Source organism: Microcaecilia unicolor, chromosome 4 (assembly GCF_901765095.1).
Source record: "Microcaecilia unicolor chromosome 4, aMicUni1.1, whole genome shotgun sequence".
In the NCBI taxonomy this organism is placed as follows: domain Eukaryota; kingdom Metazoa; phylum Chordata; class Amphibia; order Gymnophiona; family Siphonopidae; genus Microcaecilia; species Microcaecilia unicolor.
In genome coordinates this window covers 182,664,281-182,691,308 of record NC_044034.1, presented here as the reverse complement: position 1 = coordinate 182,691,308, position 27,028 = coordinate 182,664,281, and the positions used below count along the sequence as shown (strand labels likewise).

The 27,028-nt window shown below is 46.3% G+C and overlaps 1 protein-coding gene across 3 annotated transcripts in view; it reads left to right on the top strand.

Annotated features, from left to right (window-relative positions):
- Nucleotides 1–27,028, top strand: part of COPB1 (coatomer protein complex subunit beta 1) — a 152,273-nt gene that overhangs the window by 110,778 nt on the left and 14,467 nt on the right. For all 3 annotated transcript variants that reach the window (XM_030201038.1, XM_030201040.1, XM_030201039.1), the window contains exons 14-18: nucleotides 1,834–1,954; nucleotides 2,690–2,917; nucleotides 14,236–14,415; nucleotides 22,812–22,956; nucleotides 23,532–23,651. In XM_030201038.1, coding sequence (XP_030056898.1) covers nucleotides 1,834–1,954; nucleotides 2,690–2,917; nucleotides 14,236–14,415; nucleotides 22,812–22,956; nucleotides 23,532–23,651 — 794 coding nt within the window. The remainder of the gene's footprint in view (nucleotides 1–1,833; nucleotides 1,955–2,689; nucleotides 2,918–14,235; nucleotides 14,416–22,811; nucleotides 22,957–23,531; nucleotides 23,652–27,028) is intronic.

Genomic DNA, 27,028 nt, shown 5'->3' with positions numbered 1-27,028 from the left:
TGACTTTGAGTCCCCCTGTTGGCACGACCCCTCCAAGACCCGGAAATAGTAATGCTTCGCTATGGAGGTCAATAATGGAAACGCCCGAAGTGGGTTAGGATTTTCATGTGACCCGAGGAGGTCCTGGCGCAGCATCGACTCGGATAATAAACCAACTGGGGGATTGGAGAGTGAGCTCTTCCCCCCCCCCGAAGATATCTGGAGCGGTTTCTGTGGAGAAATTGGACTTGGTGAAGCCAATAATGTCATAATGGACGTACTATAGGAACTGCAGCAGAATGTGAATAACTCTGTTCTTCAGATGTTTAAAATTTTTCACTATGTGAGTTAAAGAATTTTTATTAATACTTATCCAAAAAAGTGGAAGTCCAAGATATAGAAATAGAGACTTTGATTACGGAAATGGCTTCTCTATGAAAATCAGATAATTTGGTAATGAAGAATAGTTATCTTTCTTGTAAAAATTGGAATTTCTGGAGAACCAATTAAGGGAAAATAACTTGAGAATGATAAATTTACCTATAATATCCTATATATAAGCTACTGAATTCTTGAAGAAATATTTCTCTGATACTTTGCTAATACCTTCTGATAGCCACCTCTTGGTGACTAAAATTATATTTTCTTTATCAGAGAAAAGAGATGTAAGTTTAACTGACATTTTGGAAAATTCAGAAGTTATAGATAGAGTTATATTATTAGTGACTTTCGTCTTTGATTTAGATAGGAACAATGTTTTGAAATTGTATTTCCGATACATGGTTGATAGTTTTTTTGGGTTCAATGATGCATATATTTCCTGACACATCAAGGGAATCGCAGACTGGGAGGTGTGAAGTCTTGGCTTTTAAGCCAGGAATCACTGCCCTAGGTGGGACCTTCCTAGCGCGATTCCCTTGTAAGTGTTTTTTTCCTTATTACTTATTTGTTTGAACCTAAGAAATTATAAGAGTTGTGGAAACAGATGAAGAATCCTCTGCAGCAACTTCCTTTAGTTACCACTGTACCGGCTGCAATAACCGATTAACCTTCCTCCCTCAGAAAACGTGAAGTGTAAGATTAACCATTTTGAGTTTTTCTTATTTTCTTTAAGATTGTTTTCCTGATCTTGGATCTTCCAATTGTGGACAATTATGTAAATATATATTGTTGAGAGAAAATGTTTTCCTTTTTATATTAATTTCTGTATTTCCTTACATTTATGTGATAAATGTGAATGTAATTAAGTAAAATGATTAAAAAAAAAAAAGAACTTGCTTCCCATTCTCTGCCTTTGGAAAAATTTTATTGAGCAAGGCCCTTTGTCCATATACATTTGCACTGCTAGCGTTCTCTCCCTTTGGAGACTTTAAAGATAACACAAACTGGCAATGTGATTTACAGGAAATGTTATATTTATCTTTTAGTTTAAAACTTGTTTTTACTTTTTGAAGTTCTAAACTCTGTTATGTTATATCTTTTCTTTTTCTCCCCAAAAAGGAACAGTTACATTTTTTGGTATTTAGATAACTACATTTGTTATATTTTTATTTTCCTCCTAGCTAGTTTATTAACATCTGTTTCCACTTGAAGTATATAGTCTTACCCTTGTTCTTCTGCTCCTATATTCTTTTATTCTTTTCCCTTCTAAAATATAGAGAAAGCTATTAGAAAGTGTTAAGTTACTCTAATACATGGGTGCTGTCTTTTCAATTTAGAACAGAAGTTCTGACTGTCCTAGAAAGAAAGTGAGGCAGAGTTTTTACAAAGTGTCCATACAGTTGTCTGTGATGTATTTTGCAGAAAGTGAAGTGCAGTGGTTACCACATACTATGTGTTTTTCTTTGATTGTAGACCACCGCTACGTGGATTTCTGCTAGATGGGGACTTTTTTGTTGCCGCCTCCCTTGCTACAACTTTGACAAAGATTGCTTTACGCTATGTGGCCCTTGTTCAGGACAAGAAGAAGCAGAATGTAAGGAATATGAAATGAATATACATAGTGCAGGATTTATCTTTGAAAACTACTATTCACAAATTTGAGTGGCACTGTGTCTTGAATGAAAATAAGTTGAGTCCAATTTGACCCTGGCCTGTTTGTGATGGACATAATTGAAAAGAAGCTAAAAAGAGCGGAGGGGATGAACACACAATGACCAAGACATAGACATAATTGAGAGACATTTGGTGTTTATGGTATCTTGATAAGAAAAGTGGGCTCTCTTAAGGCTTTGGGTTATGTTGACTATGAGGTTCAAACTTTCAGGCTCATGCTCTTCTTAACACTTGAATAGTGAGAGAGAGTGTCCTAGCAGTATGTAAACCCTAAAGTATCAGATCTGGATACCTGTTTGTGTAGATACTGACAAATAGGTCATGATGCACTGACCTCTTATATCCCGACAATCCAGGAAACAATTTTTTCTCAAGTGAGAAGATACATAAGGCTGCCAGTAGCTACTCAATCCACCTGGTCTCAGCTGTGATTGTGAGACACTCATCTTTGTTATCTTTTAACTTAAATTTAAATATACGTACAAAATCCAGCTTCCAAAAATATCTCTTGATTTAGGACTTTCAGTTCTTACAGTTCTGGATAGCTAAAACAGCTTTTACTTTGCCATACTTATTTTCAGTGTTTTGAAACATCATGTGTTAAAATGTGTGTATAAAGAGCATGCTTGTTTATATATGTCTCCCTGCTTCGTAGTCCTTTGTTGCTGAGGCAATGCTACTCATGGCAACAGTTCTTCATCTGGGCAAGTCCTCTCTTCCCAAAAAGCCAATTACAGATGATGATGTGGACCGTATCTCACTGTGCCTGAAGGTTTTGTCTGAGTGTTCTCCTTTAATGAATGACATTTTCAACAAGGAATGCAGACAGTCCCTCTCCCAGATGTTGTCTGCTAAATTGGAGGAGGAGAAGCTGTCTCAGAAGGTGAGCTTGCTGCAAATGCTGATGTCAGTTGTGGGTGAAATAGTTTCCTTTATGTTACAGTTTAAAATTTATCAGAGCATGTGGTCAGTAATAGACCAAAGTTTGAAAGAAGGCAAAAGAGAAACCACTAGTGAACCTTTTGCTAGCCATTAGAGGAATGTAGAAAGAACATAATAGCAGCACAGAGTGCGCTTAACCCACAGATGTGTGATAATACATTTCTTAATAGATCATGGTAAACAGGATATCAGAGGACCACATTATCAGTTTGACACCTTAGGCCAGCACAGAGTTTCTATTCTTCGTTTTGTTCCTTTTCAGTAACTGGAAGGATAAGCCATTGGAACCGCAGTAATCAAATTTTAAATTGTAGAATTTAGCTCGCCCTTTTTTCAGTGGTAGCTCAAGATAAGTTACATTCAGGTATGCTGGTTATTTTTCAATCCACAGAGGGTTTAAATTCTAATTTTTTTACATGAGGCAATGGAAAGTTAAGTGGCTTGCCCAAGATCACAAGGAGCAGCAGCAACATTTGATCCTGGTTGTCAGCCCAGTGCTCTAACCATTAAGCTGCTTTTCCAATTAGATATTATGAAAGGTATGGGAGCCAACTTTCCAAAATGTTTGGGGGTGCTAAACCCAATGAAAATTAGCTGTTCCTGGACACAGTCAAGGGAGTTTGCTCAGTATTGGGGGGTGCTCATGCACCCACAGAGTTGGCTTCTATGATTAGAGGCCGGCCATGCTTCAGTTATGGCTAAACATGTGGGTGCATTTTTGGCTGAAACCAACACCCCTCCCCCCCCCACACCAAAAATGGTAACCATGCTCCCACCACTTGTAGGCCCTCCCCAGACCTATCTTAGAAGCACTGGTGGTCTAGTCCAGGGCAGGAGCGTTCCCTAGTTGCTCCTGCCTCAGCCATCAAAATGGCTTTTGATACTTTCAGCAGCAGTCTCAGTAGCCGTTTTGACAGTGAAGACAGCAGGGGCAGGAGTGACTGGGGATTGGCCCTTCCCTAGTTAGGCCATTAGACCACCATGGTTTAAGATTGGTTGCGAGGAATGGGGGGAGAGTGTGTCTGCTCTGTCTGGTTGTGGAGGGGGGGGGGGGGAACGACGAAGTGGGCACCGTTCAGGAGGAAAGGCTAAAGAGGTTAGGACTGTTTAGCTTGGAAAAGAGACGGATGAGGGGAGATATGATTGAGGTCTACAAAATCCTGAGTGGTGTAGAACGAGTAGATGTAAATCGATTTTTTACTCGTTCCAAAAGTACAAAGACTAGGGTAGGGGACACTCGAGGAAGTTATATGGAAATACTTTAAAAACAAATAGGAGGAAATATTTTTTCACTCAACGAGTAGTTGAGCTCTGGAACTCTCTGCCGGAGGATGTGGTATCAGCAGTTAGCGTATCTGGGTTTAAAAAAGGTTTGGACGCATTCCTGGAGGAAAAGTCCATAAGTCTGCTATTGAGACAGACATGGGAAGCAACTGCTTGCCCTGGGATTAGTAGTATGGAATGTTGCAACGATTTTAGTTTCTGCCAGGTATTTGTGACCTGGCTTGGCCACTGTTTGGAAAACAGGTTCTCTGAGGACAAGCAGACTGATTATTCTCACACATGGGTCGACATCTGCGTCGGTCCGGGAATTGGCATTTTGCAATAGCAAAAACAAAAAAGGTTTTGCCAGAGTTCTGGCGTGTGCACACCACGCATTCACGGACTGACTTACTGCCTGCTGCGCGAGCACATACCTCAGTTTTTCTTTTTCCACGACGAGGTGCAGTAGGTTCCTCCTATGCGCCTCATTGAGGCACGGGAAAGGAGTTTTCGTTGTTGAGAGTTTTTTCGCCTCTAATCATTGGCTTATTTCAAAAAACCCCCAAAGTTATAATCCTTTTAGTTTCACACCTTAGTCTTTTCTCCTAATTTTTAAGTTTTCTTTGTTTTTGACGCGGCCGGTTTTTAGGCCACTTGTTCGGGTTTCTTCCCCTTTTTGTGCCCTTTTCATCTTGGCACAGTCACGTCTTTTGATTTCACCGAGGTTGTTTTTCCTTCCATGTCATCGAAGACACCCAGCGGCTTCAAATGTTGTACCCGGTGCAACCGGACCATCTCAGGTACTTATACCCATTCCTGGTGTATCCAGTGCCTTGGGCCCGACCACAGCTCAGCTGCTTGTAATCTGTGTCTTTGTATGAAGAAACAGACCCAAGTAGCTCGAGAAGCCCAACGAGAGAAACTTTTTGGGGCTTGGTCCAGTCCTTCGACGTCGTCATTGACGTTGGTACCAAGGGTGTCTGCTTCGACATCAAAGAGCTTACAATCTAGATAAGACAGGTAAACAGACAGAACAATAAGGGTAAGGGCATAAAGAGGTGAGGATAAAAGGACAGGGCAAGTGAGTAGTGGTTAGGAGTCAAAAGCAGTGGTAAAGAGGTGGGCTTTAAGTTTGGACTTGAAAACGGCCAGAGACGGGGCTAGACGTACAGACTCGGGCAGTCTATTCCAGGCGTGAGGAGCAGCAAGATAAAAGGAACAGATCTGGAATTAGCAGTAGAGGAGAAGGGGACAGATAAGAGAAATTTCTCCAAGGACAAGCAGGCTGCTTGTTCTCACGATTGGGTGACGTCCACGGCAGCCCCCAGGAGCGGAAGATCTTCCTAGCAACAAAAGTTTGCTAGCTTTCGCGTGATCCGTGCGCATCGCGCATGCGCGACCATCTTCCCGCCCGAATGCAAGCGTGCTCGCTAGTCTCTTTTTCCGCGGTCAGAACGGACGCATTTGTTCTCTCCCACAGAGAGGCCCCCGTCGCGTTCTTCGCGCGGTTTTCATGCCTTTTCGGCATCTTCTTCGTGTGTTCCTGTTTCAAAATTTAAAAAAAAAAAAAAAGTTTCCCTTCGTTTTAGAACTTTTTCCCGTAAGTTTCTTTTTTTCTTGCATTAGCGGCTTTTTTCGCCGCTCGTACAGGTTTTCCCCCTTTTTTGGTGCCCTTTTTCCGGCATCCACTTTTGACTTCGCCGGTGCGATTTTTCCGCCCATGTCCTCGAAGCCTGCCAGCGGCTTCAAGAAGTGCACGCAGTGCAATCGAATGATCTCGCTCACTGATAAGCACGTTTCGTGCCTTCAGTGTCTCGGGGCTGGTCATTGCCCTAACGCCTGTACTTTGTGCCTCCAGCTCAAGAAGAGGACCCAGGCAGCGAGATTGGCTCAGTGGAACATCCTGTTCGGAGCCTCGTCTGGTCTTTCAACGTCATCGGAGCCAGCGCTACCGAGGTCATTGCCGGTATCGATGTCGGCATCGGAGGGAGCATCAAGGTCCCACGCTGGTAGCAGTGAACCATCGAGTGGGTCTCCACCTGCCTCGAGGGCTCCTGCAGTGCAGGCCCCCCAGGACCAACCACCTTTGGACCCGGCCCCGAGGAGACGTCTGGATTCGACGTTGTCCTCGTCAGTAACAGGTACTGTGCTTCGCGCGAAGGCGAAGAAGCACCGTCATCGGTCACCTTCCCGTCATGATACTGAGAGCTCCAGGACACTGAAGGATTCGGTACCCGTGAAGTGTCGACGCTGGGAGGACCGCTCACCCTCCATACAAGAGGTGTCGATGCGCTCTGCTCCGGACAGCCCGGTACCGCCTCCGCGCTCCAGGCAGGTTCTCAGTTCGTCACCGGTACTGGCCCCACTGCCTTGCTCGACAGCCACTCTGGACGAGCGCCTCAGAGCCATACTTCCAGAGATTCTGGAAGGGCTGCCGCAACCTTCTGCTCCGGTACCGGTACCGTCGAGAGATGTGGCAGTTGGCTCTTCGCCTGTGGTGCGGACTGCGACGCCAGTACCGATTGCAGCATCGGCGTCTGCTGCCACCCAGGAGGACTCCCCGCCGACGTCACTGGAGGGAGCTTCATCTCCGCCGGTGCGGGAGTCTTCTTCTTGGCACCGCCATAGAGGACCGGGTTCCTCGGCGTCGAGATGGGCTCGGCTTCGGACTGAAGTTTATGAACTTGTGTTCAATACCGACGGTGAGGCCTCATGGAAGGCGGAGGAGGACACTAGGTATTTCTCTGACGAGGAGTCTTGTGGTCTTCCTTCCAATCCCACTCCGAGAGAAAGCTTTCTCCCCCCGAGAGTCTGTCTTTCTCCTCCTTTGTCCGGGAAATGTCTACGGCCATTCCCTTCCCAGTGGTTACTGAGGACGAGCCCAGGGCTGAGATGTTCGAGGTCCTGGACTATCCTTCACCACCTAAGGAATCGTCCACTGTTCCCCTTCATAATGTCCTCAAGCAGACATTGATGGTGAACTGGGTGAAACCGTTAAGTAACCCCCACATTCCCAAGAAGGTTGAGGCCCAGTATCGAGTCCATGGGGATCTGGAGTTGATGAGGACCCAGTTGCCTCATGACTCTGGAGTTGTGGACTCGGCTCTCAAGAAAGCCAAGGAAAGCCAAGAGTAGTAGAGATTAAGCCTTGGCGCCCCCGGGGCGTGAATCTAAGACTCTAGACTCTTTTGGGAGGAAGGCCTACCATTCTGCTATGCTCGTGTCCAAGATCCAGTCGTACCAGCTCTACACGAGCATCCACATGCGGAACAATGTGCGGCAGCTGGCGGACTTGGTCGATAAGCTCCTGTCGGAGCAGGCCAAGCCTTTTCAGGAGGTGGTCAGGCAGCTGAAGGCGTGTAGGAAATTCCTGTCCAGGGGTGCCTACGATACTTCTGATGTAGTGTCCAGGGCCGCTGCTCAGGGTATAGTGATGCGCAGACTCTCATGGCTGCATGCCTCTGACCTGGTGAATAGGGTCCAGCAGCGGATTGCGGATGCTCCTTGCCAGGGGGATAATATTTTTGGTGAGCGTGTCGAACAGGTGGTAGAACAGCTCCACCAGCGGGACACCGCATTCGACAAGCTCTCCCACCAGATGCCTTCAGCACCTACCTCAACAGGTAGACGTTTTTATGGGGGAAGGAGGAATGCTCCTTACGCTTATAGTAAGCGTAGGTACAATCCACCTACCTGCCAGCCTGCTCAGGCTAAGCCCCCGCGCTCGTTCACATCAACAGCGTGCGCCTCCTCAAGCCCCTGCAGCTCCCCAGCAAAAGCAAGGGACGGGCTTTTGACTGGCTCCAGAAGAGCATAGCCGAGATAAAAGTGTTTGTGCTGGACGATCTGCCGGTTGGAGGGAGGTTAAAGTTTTTTCACCAAAGGTGGCCTCTTATAACCTCCGACCGGTGGGTTCTCCAAATAGTCTGGCTAGGATACGCCCTCAATTTGGCCTCCAAACCTCCAAATTGTCCTCCGGGTGCTCAGTCTTTCAGCTTCCAGCACAAGCAGGTACTTTCAGAGGAACTCTCCGCCCTTCTCAGTGCCAATGCGGTCGAGCCTGTGCCACCGGGGCAGGAAGGGCTGGGATTCTATTCCAGGTACTTTCTTGTGGAAAAGAAAACGGGGGATGCATCCCATCCTAGACCTAAGGGCCCTGAACAAATATCTGGTCCGAGAGAAGTTCAGGATGCTTTCCCTGGGCACCCTTCTTCCCATGATTCAGAAAAACGATTGGCTATGCGCTCTGGACTTAAAAGATGCTTATACTCGCATCCCGATACTGCCAGCTCACAGACAGTATCTTCGATTCCGTCTGGGGACACGTCACTTTCAGTACTGTGTGCTTCCATTTGGTCTCGCCTCTGCACCCAGAGTGTTCACGAAATGCCTGGCGGTAGTGGCGGCGTCTTTATGCAGATTGGGAGTGCATGTGTTCCCTTATCTCGATAATTGGCTGGTAAAGAACACCTCGGAGGCAGGAGCTACAGTCCATGTAGGTGACTATTCAACTCCTGGAGCTACTAGGGTTTGTGATAAATTATCCAAAGTCCCACCTTCTCCCAGTCCAAAGACTAGAATTCATAGGAGCTCTGCTGGACTCCCAGACTGGTCATGCCTACCTTCCCGAGGCCAGGACAGACAATCTGTTGTCCTTGGTCTCATGGGTACGAACGTCTCACAGCTCGGCAGATGTTGAGATTGCTCGGCCACATGGCCTCCACAGTTCACGTGACTCCCATGGCCCGTCTACGCACCCTATCAGACTTCACCCATTACAAATTCATGCTATCCTCCTTCCAATCCTCCCTATTCCTTGCCAAACAGGAATATTATTCTCAATTAACCAATTCTCTTGCCAAACAGGAATATTATTCTCAATTAACCAATATTATTAACCAATATTATTCTCAATTAACCAATTCTCTTGGCTCCAACCCTCGTCGCCTCTTTGCCACCCTCAACTCCCTACTTAAAGTACCCTCCGCTCCCACCCCTCCCTCACTCTCTCCTCAATCACTAGCTGACCACTTCCGCGATAAAGTGCAGAAGATCAACCTTGAATTCACTTCCAAGCCTTCTCCTCCCTGTGACTTCTTAACCCACTCCCTCAACCAACCTAACCCGGCCTCCTTTTCCTCCTTCCCTGAGATCACCGAAGAGGAAACTGCTCGCCTTCTTTCTTCCTCCAAGTGCACCACCTGTTCCTCGGATCCCATTCCCACCAATCTGCTTACCAACATCTCTCCTACAGTTATCCCCTCAATCTGTCACATCCTCAACCTCTCTCTCTCCACTGCTACTGTCCCTGACACCTTCAAGCACGCAGTAGTCACACCACTTCTCAAAAAACCATCACTTGACCCAACCTGTCCCTCCAACTACCGCCCCATTTCTCTTCTACCCTTCCTCTCCAAACTACTTGAGCGTGCTGTCCACAGCCGTTGCTTTGACTTCCTCTCCTCTCAGGCTGTCCTCGACCCGCTTCAATCTGGCTTTCGCCCACTACACTCGACAGAAACAGCACTCTCTAAAGTCTGCAATGACCTGTTCCTCGCCAAATCCAAAGGCCATTACTCCATCCTCATCCTCCTCGACCTATCCGCCGCCTTTGACACCGTCAATCATAATTTACTTCTTGACACACTGTCCTCATTTGGGTTCCAGGGCTCCGTCCTCTCCTGGTTCTCCTCGTATCTTTCCCAACGCACCTTCAGAGTATCTTCTAATGGCTCCTCTTCCACCCCCATCCCGCTCTCTGTTGGGGTTCCCCAAGGATCTGTCCTTGGACCGCTTCTCTTCTCGATATACACCTCTTCCCTTGGCTCGTTGATCTCATGTCATGGTTTCCAGTACCATCTCTATGCCGATGACACCCAGCTTTACCTCTCCACTCCCGACATCACAGTTGAAACCCAGGCCAAAGTTTCAGCCTGCCTTTCCGACATCGCTGCCTGGATGTCCAACCGGCATCTGAAACTGAACATGGCAAAGACTGAGCTCCTTATCTTTCCACCCAAACCCTCTTCTCCTCTTCCCCCACTTTCCGTCTCTGTTGACAACACCCTCATCCTCCCCGTCTCTTCAGCACGCAATCTCGGAGTCATCTTCGATTCCTCCCTCTCCTTCTCTGCCCATATCCAACAGACAGCTAAGACCTGTCGCTTCTTCCTCTATAATATTAGCAAAATTCGCCCCTTCCTCTCTGAACAGACCACCCGCACCCTCGTCCACTCACTCGTTACCTCTCGTCTTGACTATTGCAACCTTCTCCTCGCTGGCCTCCCGCTTAGCCACCTATCCCCCCTTCAATCTGTCCAAAATTCCGCCGCACGTCTTATCTACCGCATGAACCGATACTCTCATATCACCCCCCTCCTCAAGTCGCTTCACTGGCTCCCAATCCACTACCGTATACAGTTCAAGCTTCTTCTATTGACCTTCAAGTGCACTCAATCTGCTGCCCCCCATTACCTCTCTACCCTCCTCTCCCCGTATGTTCCCACCCGTAACCTCCGCTCTCAGGACAAATCACTCCTATCTGTACCCTTCTCCACCACCGCTAACTCCAGACTCCGCCCCTTCTGCCTCGCAGCACCTTATGCCTGGAACAGACTTCCTGAGCCCATACGCCATGCGCCCTCCCTGCCCATCTTCAAGTCCTTACTCAAGGCCCATCTCTTCTCCCTTGCTTTTGGCGCCTAACCACCTTCCCCATTCCTGTTACCTACACTGACTGCGTAGTCTATTACCGTTAGATTGTAAGCTCTCTCGAGCAGGGACTGTCCCTCCCCGTGTTTAAACTTGTACAGCGCTGCGTAACCCTGGCAGCGCTATAGAAATGCTAAGTAGTAGTAGTAGTAGTAGAGATCAGCTCAATGGACCCTAGCTTCCCAGTGGTTTCAAGCTGCGGGGGATCTGGAAGACGTGATTCAGTTGTCCATAGTTTTTCTCCAATCCCTTCATTGGTGGACGATTTGCTCCAATTTGACCTTGGGATGTTTTTTTCAAATTCCTCAGCCGCAAAAAGTGCTGACTACGGATGCGTCTCTCCTGGGGTGGGGAGCTCATGTCGATGGGCTTTACAGCTAGGGATGTTGGTCCCTTCAGGAGACAGGTTTTCAGATCAACCTCCTGGAGTTACGAGCGGTCTGGAACGCGCTAAAGGCTTTCAGAGATCGGCTATCCAACCAAATTATCCAAATTCAGATAGACAATCAGGTTGTCATGTATTACATCAACAAGCAGGGGGCACCGGATCTCGCCCCCTGTGTCAGGAAGCCGTCAGGATGTGGCTTTGGGCTCGCCGTCATGGCATGTTTCTTCAAGCCACGTACTTGGCTGGCGTAAACAACAGTCTGGCCAACAGATTGAGCAGGATAATGCAACCTCACGAGTGGTCTCTCAACTTGATAGTCGTTCGCAAGATCTTTCAAGTGTGAGGCGCCCCCTTGGTAGATCTTTTTGCCGCGCAGACCAATCACAAGGTCCCTCAGTTCTGTTCCAGACTTCAGGCCCACGGCAGACTAGCATTGGATGCCTTTCTCCTGCATTGGAGGAAGGGCCTCCTTTATGCATATCCTCCAATACCCTTGGTAGGGAAGACTTTGCTGAAACTCAAGCAGGACCGTGGAACCATGATTCTGATCGCTCCATTCTGGCCGCGACAGATCTGGTTCCCTCTTCTTCTGGAGTTGTCCTCTGAAGAACCGTGGAGATTGGAGTGTTTTCCAACCCTCATAACTCAGAACGAGGGGGCGCTCCTGCATCCCAACCTCCAGTCCCTGGCTCTCACGGCCTGGATGTTGAGGGCGTAGACTTTGCCTCCTTGGGTCTTTCTGAGGGTATCTCCAGAGTCTTGCTTGCTTCCAGGAAAGATTCCACGAAGAGGTGTTATGCTTCCAAGTGGAAGAGGTTTGCCATCTGGTGTGACAGCCAGGCCCTAGATCCTCGTTCTTGTCCTACACAGAACCTGCTTGAATACCTTCTGCACTTGTCTGAGGCTGGTCTTAAGAGTTCATCTTAGCGCAATTAGTGCTTTTCATTACCGTGTAGAGGGTAAGCCTATCTCGGGACAGCCTTTAGTTGTTCGCTTCATGAGAGGTTTGCTTTTGTCAAAGCCCCCTATCAAGCCTCCTACTGTGTCATGGGATCTCAATGTCGTTCTCACCCAGCTGGTGAAACCTCCTTTTGAGCCACTGAATTCTTGCCATCTGAAGTACTTTACCTGGAAGGTCATTTTCTTGGTGGCAGTCACTTCAGCTCGTAGAGTCAGTGAGCTTCAAGCCTTGGTAGCTCATGCTCCTTATACTAAATTTCATCATAACAGAGTAGTCCTCTGCACTCACCCTAAGTTTTTGCCGAAGGTGGTGTCGGAGTTCCATCTTAACCAGTCAGTTGTCTTGTCCACATTCTTTCTCCGTCCTCATGCCCGCCCTTCTAATTGGAGCGGACAAGCCCACACAGTTCGCCCAATTGTTTGTTTCTTTTGACCCCAATAGAAGGGGAGTGGCTGTTGGGAAATGCACCATCTCAAATTGGCTAGCAGATTGCATTTCCTTCACTTATGCCCAAGCTGGGCTGACTCTTGAGGACCAGGTCACGGCTCATAGTGTTAGAGCCATGGCAGCGTCAGTGGCCCACTTGAAGTCAGCCACTATTGAAGAGATTTGCAAGGCTGAGACATGGTGTTCAGTCCACACTTTCACATCTCATTACTGCCTACAGCAGGATACCCGACACGACAGTCAGTTCGGGCAGACGGTGCTGCAGAATCTGTTTGGGGTTTAGAATCCAACTCCACCCCCTCTAGGCCCATTTTTATTCTGTTCCAGGCTGCATTCTCAGTTAGTTGTTGTTGTTAGGTCAATCTCAGTTATGTTCTCGTCGTTGCGAGTCCCAATTGACCAATGTTTGTTGTTTTGAGTGAGCTTGGGGGCTAGGGATACCCCAATCGTGAGAACAAGCAGCCTGCTTGTCATCGGAGAAAGCGAAAGCTACATACCTGTAGAAGGTATTCTCCGATGACAGCAGGCTGATTGTTCTCACATACCCGCCCACCTCCCCTTTGGATTTGTCTTCCCTGGTCTTTTGCTTTCTATCTGATTAGCGGGCACGCTCGCGTTCGGGCGGGAAGACGGTCGCGCATGCGCGATGTGCACGGATCATGCGAGAGCTAGCAAACTTTTGTTGCTAGGAAGATCTTCCGCTCCTGGGGGCTGCCATGGACGTCACCCAATCGTGAGAACAATCAGCCTGCTGTCCTCGGAGAATACCTTCTACAGGTATGTAGCTTTCGCTTTATCTACAGAACGGAGTACCCGAGGGGGGGCGTAGGGAGAGACAAGAGTGGAGAGGCCTTAACGCATGGCTTTCTGTTTTGATCTCTCTCTGTCATGGGGGAGGGGGAGGAGGGCTTAATAAAACAAACCCATAGTATGCAAATAAAGATATTTGGCAGATCGTGATGGATATTACATTGTGTAAAGGGCCATACTACTTATAAAGCTCTCCGAGTAAACTTGTTAGCATGTTCCCTCATATGTGAAATAGATTTGCACTTTGCCTTTTGGAACACTTAACCAACATGCCCACTGTGCATAGACTAGCATCTCATGTTGCATATGTTCTAGCTCAGACAGTTAATTGTTTTTCTGGTAACTGCACACTAAACCTTAGGTGAATTCCTCTAATTGCATTCTTGCCCTTTATCCTCTCAAGAATTCACTGTTTGGCATTTTACAAGCCACGATATTAGCAATTTTATTGGTTCTTATGAAAACAGGATGTTAACACTGTACAGCCGTGAACTTAGAAACATGTATGCAGTCAGCTCTGGGGTGAATGCCAATTAGCTTCAATGTACAGCAGTCTCTAAAAATAGCAATACAATCATAGGTGCACAAACTCTAATTTGTTAATTAAATGAAAACAAAATATCTATTAGCTAAAGATAAACTTCACATGACCTAATTAGCTCTTCTTTATCTTGAACAGAAAGAGTCTGAGAAAAGGAATGTGACTGTGCAGGCGGATGATCCCATTTCATTTATGCAGCTGACGGCTAAAAATGAAATGACATCTAAGGAAGACCAGTTTCAGCTGAGCCTTCTTGCAGCAATGGGTACCACACAAAGAAAGGAAGCAGCTGATCCCCTTGCATCTAAACTGAACAAGGTAGGGGGAAATTCACAGCAATTTAACAGCGTGTGTATAGAGTGTGCATGGTACAGGACAATGGAGCATTAGAGCCAGTACTTATGAGCAGGCTGCATAAGTTGGATGCTTCTTTTATTTTATTTTTTTCTTTGTTTTTGTTTAAAACTCACAAGTCAACAATTTTTGTCTCTAAACATAATTCAAATACCGTACTCCTTTTTTTTTTTTTTAATGGAAATCATCCCCTCTCCCCTTTCACAATCCAACCCCCTATGAACAGCAATCCACTTGATGGATCTTCTTATTCTGTAACAGTATCCTGTTCTTCCTTCACAGTACCAGAATACAAGCGACACAACTACCCCTCTCCCTTTATTCCCTCCACCACCCCCTTGACCACCATAACTGTTGTTTATTGTTTAAAGACTTGCTGTACTGCCTTTATTGTTGCCATAGCAAAGTGGTTTATAGGCTAATTGAAAATAGGAAAAGAACACCATAATCAAAATAGAAACGTTAAGGAGAAACACAGTTACAGATATAAGGTTCTTCAGCAGAGGTCCACAGCAGGAAGACAGGTGAGCAATGTGGTCCAGACAGGATCACTGCAGATCCTGATCTGGCACGAAAGCTTGGGTGAATACGTGAGTCTTAAGCCCAACCTTAAATTTTGTAAATGAGAGTTTTGCTCATAACTCAAATGGCAGTGACATTGGAACATAAGTATTGCCGTACTGGGACAGACCAAAGGTCCATCAAGCCCAGCATCCTGTTTCCAGCAGTGGCCAATCAAGGTCACAAATACCTGGCAAGATCCCAACAAAAGTACAAAACGTTTTATGCTGCTTATCCCAGAAATATTTTCCCCAAGTCCAATTTAATAATGGTCTATGGACTTTTCCTTTAGGAAGCCGTCCAAACCTTTTTTAAACTCTGCTAAGCTAACCGCCTTTACCACATTTTCTGGCTACGAATTCCAGAGTTGAATTACAAATTGAGTGAAGAAATACATTGTAGCTTCATCGCATGCTCCCTAGTCCTAGTATTTTTGGAAAGCGTAAACAGACGCTTCACGCCCACCCGTTCCTCTCCACTCATTATTTTACCAAGAAGAACGCATCCCATCTTTTATCTCTTTCCTGCTCCATGTTCCTCCTCATCCACTCTTCCCAGCTGTGTTTACCCTACATGCCCAGCACTCATTTCAATTTTTCCTATTCTTCCTCCTCCCCATCATATTTACCTTTTTGTTTATCAGCTAGTCTTTCCATCTCTCCCAACCTATTCCTCTAGTCACCCATATCAGCTGCTGCTTTTAATTGTGACATGCTAAAATTTTTTTCATGAATATTAATGGTGGGAGCTGTGGATCTACGAGTTTGAAGCAGTAAATCTGGAGGAGCAGGTTTTATTATCTTTCCACACTACCACCATGTTGGTGTTCCTAGAGTCCATCTTTGTTGCAGATAAAAATGGAAGACAATGGGTGTAATTTTTTGAAGGTTTTATAGCGTGGAAAAGGCCTTTAATAGAAAGTGTGGCCGTTTTATAGTTTATTAAAACTTCCTATACTACTTCTACCATGACATATGGGTCAAAGTGATTTACTACTACTACTACTTCTTAACATTTCTAGAGCGCTACTAGGGTTACGCAGCGCTGTACAGTTTAACAAAAAAGGATAGTCCCTGCTCAAAGGAGCTTACAATCTAAAGGACGAAATGTCAAGTTGGGGCAGTCTAGATTTCCTGAGTAGAGGTATAGTGGTTAGGTGCCGAAGGCAACATTGAAGAGGTGGGCTTTGAGCAAGGATTTGAAGATGGGCAGGGAGGGGGGCCTGGCGTGACAAGCAACAGTGTTCCTGCCCCAGCTCACCACTGGACCACCAGGGCAAGGTAGGCCTAGGGTGTTTGTTTTCTTTACAAGAACAGTGGGAGTTTCCAGTCGGGGGGGGGGGGGGGGGGGGGGGGGGGAGGGGCTGGGGCAGAGGCAGCCATGGCAGAACAGCTCGGGAAAGGGAGGGAGTGGCAGGAATGTCGGATGCCCCTTTCTTTCCGAGCACTCTACCAAAACCCTCATCCACACCCTTGTCACCTCTCGTTTAGACTACTGCAATCTGCTTCTTGCTGGCCTCCCACTTGGTCACCTCTCCCCTCTCCAGTCGGTTCAAAACTCTGCTGCCCATCTCGTCTTCCGCCAGGGTCGCTTTACTCATACTACCCCTCTCCTCAAGACCCCTCACTGGCTCCCTATCCGTTTTCGCATCCTGTTCAAACTTCTTCTACTAACCTATAAATGTACTCACTCTGCTGCTCCCCAGTATCTCTCCACACTCGTCCTTCCCTACACCCCTTACCGTGCACTCCGCTCCATGGATAAATCCTTCTTATCTGTTCCCTTCTCCACTTCTGCCAACTCCAGACTTCGCGCCTTCTGTCTCGCTGCACCCTACGCCTGGAATAAACTTCCTGAGCCCCTACGTCTTGCCCCATCCTTGGCCACCTTTAAATCTAGACTGAAAGCCCACCTCTTTAACATTGCTTTTGACTCGTAACCACTTGTAACCACTCGCCTCCACCTACCCTCCTCTCTTCCTTCCCGTTCACATTAATTGATTTGATTTGCTTACTTTATTTTTTGTCTATTAGATTGTAAGCTCTTTGAGCAGGGACTGTCTTTCTTCTATGTTTGTGCAGCGCTGCGTACGCCTTGTAGTGCTATAGAAATGCTAAATAGTAGTAGTAGTAGTATGGGATCAGGGAGTTTGTTCCAAGCATGGGGTGAGGCGAGGCAGAAAGGGCGGTGTTGGAGAAGGGTACCGAAAGGAGGGATTTGTCTTGAGAGCAGAGGTTACGGGTAGGAACGTAAGGGGAGATGAGGGTAGAGAGGTAAGGAGGGGCTGCAGATCGAGTGCATTTGTAGGTTAGTAGGAGAAGCTTAAACTGTATGCGGTACCTAATTGGAAGCCAGTAAAGTGACTTGAGGAGAGGGGTGATATGAGTACATCGGTCCAGGCGGAAGATAAGACGTGCAGCAGAGTTCTGAACTGAAGGGAGGATAGATGGCTAAGTGGGAGGCCAGTGAGGAGTAGGTTGCAGTAGTCAAGGCGAGAGGAAATGAGAGAGTGGATGAGAGTTCGGGTGGTGTGCTCAGAGAGAAAAGGGCGAATTTTGCTAATGTTATAGAGGAAGAAGCGACAGGTCTTGGCTATCTGCTGGATATGCGCAGAGAAGGAGAGGGAGGAGTCGAAGATGACTCCGAGGTTGCGGGCAGATGAGACGGGGAGGATGAGGGTGTTATCAACTGAGATAGAGAGTGGAGGGAGAGGAGAAGTGGATTTGGGTGGGAAAACAATCTCTGTCTTGGCCATGTTCAGTTTCAGGTGGCGGTTGGACATCCAGGCAGCAATGTCGGATAAGCAGGCCGATACTTTAGCCTGGGTTTCCGCAGTTATGTCTGGTGTGGAGAGAGAAAGCTGGGTGTCGTCGGCATAAAGATGATATTGGAAACCATGAGATGAGATCAGGGAGCCCAGGGAGGAGGTGTAGATTGAAAAAAGAAGGGGTCCGAGGACAGATCCTTGAGGAACTCTAACAGAGAGCGGGATGGGGGTGGAGGAAGAACCATGAGAATGTACTCTGAAGGTATGGTGGGAGAGATAAGAGGAGAACCAGGAGAGGACAGAGCCCTGGAACCCAAATGAGGACAGTGTGGCAAGAAGTAAATTGTGATTGACAGTGTCAAAAGCGGCAGATAGGTCGAGGAGGATGAGGATGGAGTAGTGGCCTTTGGATTTGGCAAGGAACAGGTCATTGCAGACTTTAGATAGTGCTGTTTCTGTCGAGTGTAGGGGGCGAAAGCCGGATTGAAGCAGATCGAGGATGGCATAAGAGGAGAGAAAATCAAGGCAACGGCTGTGAACGGCGCGTTCAAGTATCTTGGAGAGGAAGGGTAGGAGGGAAATGGGGTGGTAGTTTGAGGGACAGGTAGGGTCAAGTGATGGTTTTTTGAGGAGTGATGTGACTACAGCATGCTTGAAGATGTCAGGGACAGTTGAGTGGAGAGAGAGAGAGGTTGAGGATATGACAGATGGGGGGGTGGGGGTGACAGTAGGAAAGAGGGTGTTAAGCAAATTGGTGGGGATGGGGTCAGAGGAACAGGTGGTGCATTTCGAGGAGGAAAGAAGATGGGCGGTTTCCTCTTCGGTGACATCAGGAAAAGAGGAGAAGAAGGCCTGGGTTGGTTGGATGAGGGAGTGAGTTATAGGGTGAAGAGGAGGAGATGGCTTGGTGGTGAATTCGAGGTTGATCTTCTGCACCTTGTCGCGGAAGTAGTCAGCCAGTGATTGAGGAGAGAATGAGGGGGGGTGGGAGCGGAAGGCACTTTGAGGAGGGGAGTTAAGGGTGGCGAAGAGACGACGAGGGTTAGAGCTGAGGGAATTAGTCAGTTGGGTGTAATAGTCCTGTTTGGCGAGGAATAGGGAGGACTGGAAGGAGGAAAGCATGAATTTATAATGAATGAAATCAGTATGGGTGCGAGATTTCCTCCAGAGGCGTTAAGTCGATCGGGCACTGATAAGTACAAGATTCGCTTATATGCATGGTTTAAGACCTCCAGGAAAGACTCCACATAAGCGTGCGCACAGAATATGGAAGCCTATTGGCGCGTGACAGAGGAGCGGTAAATTTGAAATCTCGGTTAACTGCCACAGGCAGAATAAGCAAAAGAATGTTGTTAGAGTGTACACTGGAGTCGTCATCGTCGCGCAACTGTAAGACTTTAACAGTGGCTGAACAAATAGAAGTTCTTAAAAAATTAGAAAACAAACAAAGTTAAGCATCTATTGCTAAAGAATATGGTGTCAATCCCAGTCAAATTTCACGTGTCTTGAAGCAGAAAGACCAGCTTCTGGAAGACTGGCAAAACAATACAAATCCACAGCGGAAACAAAAACGGGCGGGAAAAGCTGAGGAGGTAGAAGATGCTCTTCTTCGGTGGTTTTCTTGAGTCAGGAGCAGACAGTTTCCTGTTAGTGGTCCACTGCTTATGGAGAAAGCTAATCAGTTAGCTGAAAGTCTTGGACTAACCGAATTCAAAGCCACTGTTGGATGGTTGGAAAGATGGAAGGAGAGGAACAACATAAAATTCAAGAAACAGCATGGTGAAAAACAAGATGCTGATGACTTTGATGCTGAAAATTGGGTTGTTTCAGTTCTTCCTACCATCTTGAACGAGTTTGCACCTCGTGACATTTTCAATACTGACGAAAACGGTCTCTACTGGCGAGCATTCAAACAAGCCAAAACTACAGGAAGTAAAACGTCGAAGGACTGACTGACGATCCTCCTTTGCTGCAATATGGATGGGAGTGAGAAGTTGGAACCACTCGTCATTGGAAAGAGCAAACATCCCCGTTGTTTCAAGAATGTTAAGCGACTTCCTGTGTCATACCAGGCTAACGCAAATTCATGGATGACTGGGGAAATTTGGAAGCAGTGGCTAAAGAAGTTAGACACTAGAATGCGGGCACAAATGCGTCAGATTTTGTTGCTTTGTGATAATTGTGCTGCACACAGTGTTGATGTCAGGCTGTCTAATGTCAAGGTGGTCTTCCTGCCACCAAACACTACCTCTCTGATCCAACCTATGGATCAGGGCATAATAGCCAATTTCAAACAACATTATCGGGCTCTTGTGCTACGTCGTCTGATGAGCGTTATGGATGACCAGATTGGCAAGGATAAACGTGCTGTTGAACTGGCTCGTAATCTATCACTGTTGGATTCCCTACATATGCAGAAAGAAGCCTGGAATCATGTTACACAGGCAACCATTGTGAACTGCTACAAGCGGGCAAGCTTTGTTAAGGATGTGGAGGGGGATGCAGCTGTTGCAAACGTGTCAGATGAAGAGGTTATTGACATACCAGCCAGTGTTACTGAAGAGAAGTTCCATCGCTACATAGCTGTTGATTACGATCTGCAAACAGCTGAAGACAGCACTGATGAAGAGATATACGCCTACATGCAGGCAACAACGACTGATGATGGAACAGATGAAGAAATGAGCAGCGAGGCACATGCTGATGAAATTCAACAACCTCCTGTTACTTTTGCAAGAGCGCTGGAGAGTCTTAACACCATGCGGGCCTATCTGGAGGCCACTGGATGTCAGTGCTATGACAGTTTTTACCATCTGGCAGATATAGTCTATGGAACTCACAGACCCAAGAGTGTGCAGAGTACTATAACTTATTACTTCAAGTAAAGCCTAATGTCAGTTAACTGAGACTGTATACTGTATGTATAATAATAAACAGTACTGTACATATGTTTATCAGATGTCAACCTTCTTTGCGTCACAACGGTTAGGTGCACGCTCTGGTTAACTGCATGCATTTATTTGGTCCCAGACCCTTGCACTTAAGCGGATTGCACTGTGTGTGTGTGTGTGTGTGTGTGTATATATATATATATATATATATATATATGTATATATATATACACATACATATACAGTACAGTTTTGCATATCTATCAGACCCCTGGTGATGTTGCGCGACTTCTCTTTCCGTTTTCCGAACCCAGGACCTTACTTTTACCACTGTTGTGAGCTGGGACCCTGCTTTGCTTCCTTTGTTTCTGCATTGTTTGAGGGGTTACCATTGTTTTTTAGGTCGGATAATTAAGACTTTATATATAAACACTACTGTGATTGAGAACAGGTCAGTATCCAAAACTGAGGCCATCTGATCCAAAAATGAGTTTTTAAGCCAGATCTAAATTTCTTGAAAGATAGTTCGCTACTTGTTTTGGAAGGACATTTCATAAGAAAATAAAAGGTTTAATGTCGTGTGTATATTTATGCACACTTACATGAATTTGTATGTAAATGTTCCTGGGGGTGTTGTTTGGATGAAGCAGAGGCAGAGTTGTGACATACGCACATATGTTATAAATTGTGATGCTACTCACATAGACCAACTTCAGAGCAGATGTAAATATGTGTGTTGGTCTTCTGGGGCATATGGACACCTGTTTTGCCTTTTTATGAAATAGGCTTAAAGTAGGTGCCTTTTGGATTCTCATGTAAATGCCCTCTTATAAAATCGAACTCAGTATGTTGGGAATTGTTTATCTTGCATTGCCAAGCTGTAAAGGTTTTAAGTATTTGTAATGAAACTGGAATAATAGTGTAAAGGATGGTTGTTCAGGAAATAACTGAATGAAATTAAAGTAAATTGCACAGACATCTCCTGTTTCCCAGTGTTAGTCTCTGCCAGAGCACGATGCGTGGGATGTCATCAGGTAGTCATTAAGGGAGAAATTGGTCAGTGTTTTAGCAACATAGCCTTCTGATTGCATCTCTTCTTCAAAGCAGATCTGGCACTGCCCAAGCTGCATTCGAGTCAGGTTGGCGAGGGTGATGGCCTTCTCAGGAGTTATCTTCTTTAGATTCAAGAATGATTAGAGGAGACTTCTCTTCTAGCCTGTCAGGGGGTTATCTTTACTGGGCTATTTGTTGTGGGACTTAAAAAAGAGAGGTCAATATTCAGAAAGTGCCTAACTGACAAGTTCTTGCTCAGTTAAACCTCACTGAGCTGGCCATCTACTGAAATTCAGCGGTACTTAACCGGGTGGTGCCATAGTAAAACCGGCTAGATGAGGGGGGTAGAGTCGGGGTGGTCCTGGAAGTTAGGTGTGCACTGCATAACTAACAACCACGTAAATAGTATTCCTGTTAGCTATGCAGGTACAGCAATGAATACTGGCTATACCCACAGAACTTCTGGGTATCACAGCCAACCCGGATATTCAGTGCCAGGGCTTGGACATAGTAACATAGTAGATAACGGCAGAAAAAGACCTGCGCGGTCCATCCAGTCTGCCCAACAAGATAACTCATATGTGCTACTTTTTGTGTATACCCTACTTTGATTTGTACCTGTGCTCTTCAGGGCACAGACCGTATAAGTCTGCCCAGCATTATCCCCGCCTCCCAACCACTGGCTCTGGCACAGACCGTATAAGTCTGCCCAGCTCTATCCTCGCCTCCCAACCACCAGCCCCGCCTCCCAACCACCGGCTCTGGCACAGACCGTACAAGTCTGCCCAACACTATCCCCGCCTCCCAACCACCAGTCCCGCTTCCCACCACCGGCTCTGGCACAGGCCGTATAAGTCTTCCCAGCACTATCCCCGCCTCCCTACCACCAGCCCCGCCTCCCGATCTTGACTAAGATCCTGTGGACATAACCAGGTATTGAATATTCGGGTCTGATTTTGCCTGGCTGAACATTGACCCCCAGAGAAATTGTAAAATAAATATATAGGAAATTATATGTACCGAATTGTTCATCTGCAGTTTTTTTGAGATCTGTTATTTCATTAGAATTGTTTTTATTTTTACATCAGGTTACCCAGTTGACAGGTTTCTCGGACCCAGTTTATGCAGAAGCTTATGTTCATGTCAACCAGTATGATATTGTCCTGGACGTCCTTGTGGTAAACCAGACTAGTGACACTTTGCAGAATTGCACGCTGGAACTGGCCACGCTAGGTGAGAAGTGCTCTGTTGCAGAGTACAGTATCCTGTACTGGAAGAGTTAGTAACACTGTTTGGATCATGAGCTTCACTGCATCCTAATATGTGTGCAAGGTGCTGGTATTCAGTGGCTAAATCTGGAGTACTGAAGGGAATAGAGTGAACACAAATTAGTATTAGTTTTGAAGTAGATTTTCTTGTATCACTCGTGCCAAAGGTGTTGGGATCCTTTCCACATTTTTCCTGGTTGTATAGAAATGTAAGACTGTTCTGAGTTTTTGAACCTTTTTCAAGAGAACCTTCTGAATTGAAATCTGATTGCAGCTATCACAGATAAGCACTCCCTCTCTCTCCACATCATCCTCTTCAGAGGTTAAAGGGTTGCTAGCAAATTATTTTTGTTGTAACTTTAACAATAGCTGATCCATACAGCAATATTAAAAGCCATCATACAGCTTAAAAGGTAAGTGTTAGTCTCCGCTCAAAGCATGATACTTTTAATCTGTCTATTACTCCATGTATCTTGAGAATAGAATACATTCTTCTCTGTAAGAAATTATCACTGATTTTTTTTTCCCCCATGACAACAGGTGATTTGAAACTTGTGGAAAAGCCATCTCCTTTGACTCTTGCTCCACATGATTTTGCTAACATTAAGGCAAATGTTAAGGTAGCTTCCACAGAAAATGGTATCATTTTTGGTAATATTGGTAAGTATGTATCTAAATTTCTTTTTGTGGAATATGGAACTTTTAAAATATTTTTAATATTGAAAGCAATTTGTCAGGTATTACAAACATTTATTTTCTGTTGGGGTTTATGAACACAAGACCAGTTTATGAACAGTTATCAGTCTGTGCTTTTAGTTAGAAATGTGTGAGTATCCTGCCCTGGTAGATACTTAGAGGCTGATTTAAACAGGGGGGTAGATCCAATAAATTGCGCCAAAGGTTAGGCACCAGGATGATCTACACTAAATTAATATTCCTTAAGGGGTGCTCTGTGTGTAGTGACCTTTATAGAATACTAGCTGAGTGTGTTTTTCATGCCTGACTTTGGGTACAAGCATTTATAAATGCCAAAAAGGGTCGACAACACGCTCATTCTTCCTGTCTCATCTGCTCGTAACCTTGGGGTCATCTTCGACTCCTCCCTCTCCTTCTCTGCACATATGCAACAGATTGCTAAAACCTGTCGTTTCTTCCTCTATAATATCGCCAAAATTCGCCCTCTCCTTTCTGAGCATGCTACCAGAACCCTCATCCACACTCTCATCACCTCTCGCTTGGACTACTGCAACTTGCTTCTCACAGGTCTTCCACTCAGCCATCTCTCTCCTCTTCGATCTGTTCAAAATTCTGCTGCATGATTAATATTTCGCCAAAGTCGCTATGCCCATATCAGCCCTCTTCTGAAGTCACTTCATTGGCTCCCTATCCGTTTTCTTAACAGTTCAAGCTCCTCTTAGTAACCTATAAGTGCATTCACTCTGCTGCCCCTCACTACCTCTCCACCCTTATCTCTCCTTACACTCTTTCCCAGGAACTCCGTTCACTAGGCAAATCTCTCCTAATTGCACCCCTCTCCTCCAACGCTAACTCCAGACTCCGTTCCTTTTATCTCGCCGCACCTTATGCCTGGAATAGACTTCCTGAGCCATTACGTCAAGCTCCATCCCTGGCCGCCTTCAAATCCGGGCTAAAGGCCTACCTGTTTGATGCTGCTTTTAATTCCTAACTTGTCACCTGCTCGTAACCTTATCTTGTCTTCCTCTCTTCAATAGTCCCTTTTCCCTATGTGTCCTGTCTGTCCTACCCTTATCCCTTATTTGTCCTGTCTGTCTGTCCTGATTTAGATTGTAAGCTCTTTTTGAGCAGGGACTGTCTTTTCTTCATGTTCAATTGTGAAGCGTTGTGTATGACTGGTAGCGCTATAGAAATCATTTATAGTAGTAGTAGTTATAAATGCTGTTGCCCAACTGATGGCAGTTAAGTGCGCAAATGCAGGCATTCTGTAACATGCACTTCATGTTATAGAATAACCTGCCCATGTCCCTCCCATGGCCATACCCTCTTTAGAGCTGTGCTCTATGAAATTTAGGCACACGTTATAGAATAGGGCATAGGGCAGATCTGTGCTTAACTCCTAATTAGTGCCAATTTTTTTTTTTTTTTAATCTAATTAGCTTATTAGTTTATGCATGGATCTGGTGATCTGCTCCCAAAATTACACATCTAACTTTGGACATCCTATACAGAATCCAGTGGGGTGTGATAAAGCTCAGTATGCTGTTTTCCTAAAGGGGGGGGGGCACATACAAAAATTTGCACCCAATGCTGTAACCAAATTGTGGCCACAACAAAAAAAAGGAGGTGAAAACCCTCACGATACCGTGAGATATGAAACAAAAAAGTGAGGAAAACGAATGAGGATACCAAAAAATGCTTTATTATATAAAAAAACGACCCGACATGGCCCTGTTTTGGCCCAAAGGCCTGCCTCAGGGGTCTCGAACAACCTCAGATGATATGGTATAAAATGTACACTGTTGAAAATGTGCTACAACGAAAGCTTCTTTGGCCTCCTCTCTTCAAAAAAAAAAAAATAAATAAAACGTGAATACCAGGAACAAGCCTGTTCTGCGTCTCTCCTGAAGGGAACGTGTGTACAATTGCCAACTGAGGAGAGACGCAGAACAGGCTTGTTCCTGGTATTGACGTTTTATATATATAAAACTGAGGTATATTTCCAGGGCTTGCTTCCCTCTCTCCCACCCAGCACCAGGCATCCCTCCCTCCCACCAGGCATCCCTCCCTCCCACCAGGCATCAGGCCTCCCTTCCACCAAGCACCAGGCATCCCACCCACCCAGCACCAGGCCACCCTCCCTCCCTCCCATCAGGCATCCCTCCCACCCACCCAACACCAGGCATCCCTCCCTCCCACCAGGCATCAGGCATCCCTCCCACCAAGCATCCCACCCATCCCACCCTCCCAACATCAGGTATCAGGCCTCCCACCCAGCATCAGGCCTCCCTCCCTCCCACACAGCACCAGGCCGCCCGCCCCCACTCGAGCACCAGGGCCCCCCCCTCCAAAATTTAAAAGTCATACCTGGGGTCGTGGCGAGGAAGTGACGTCACCGAAGCTGATGGCTGCCTAGTGTTCTAGCTCCCGTTCCTCGACAACTACAAAAGCTATAAAAAGCTATCACCAACCTGTTTGGATCGGCCTGCAGTGTTCTCCGCTGCTCCTCATTGAATTTAAGATGAGTAAAGCGACTTCGGCGCGAGCTAAAGTGCAGGAGAAGGCAGCTGACGGCGGGCCGGCCAAAACCGCGAAGCGCCACGAGGTAATGGCGCCGGTCTCTCCTTCTGACTCTGACTCAGCGCTTTCACTAGCGGAATCGCGGAAACCGCATATTAAAAAAGGAATCTCAGGCGAACTTCGCCAGATCCTAAGCGGTATACAAGCTGATATAAATAAATCGAGGGATGAGATTTTGGAAAGAATGGAGTCGTTGAGCTCTGACCTTCGTGAGCTGGGGAACAGAGTTGAGGAGGTAGAAGCCAAGGTGGATGAGCACTCTGAATCCATACACTCAGTCGAGACCAATCTCCAAGCTTTAGATCAAAAACAAATAGATCTAACATATAAGCTTGATGATCTTGAAAACAGGGGAAGGAGAAATAATCTGAGATTCCGTGGAGTTCCTGAGGGTGGAGAAACAGAGGATGTTATTCAAATTGTACAGACACTGTGTGCCAGCTTGCTGGGGGCCGACGCTGAAGGGGTAAAGATTGAGATCGACAGAGCACATAGATCCCTGGGTCAGCGGCAGGAAAACAGAGCGCGGGACATTATCACCCGATTCCATAGGTATGAAACAAAGGAACAATTGCTTAACTGCGCCAGGAAAAAGTCTAACTTGGAATTTGGTGGGGCCACTGTGTCTGTCTATCAAGACTTATCACAGTTCACTCTGCAGCAAAGACGACTCATGAAGCCAGTTCTGGACATTTTGGCCAAGGAACAGATAACATATAGATGGGGCTTCCCCTTTTCCTTGATGTACTCACTTCAGGGGG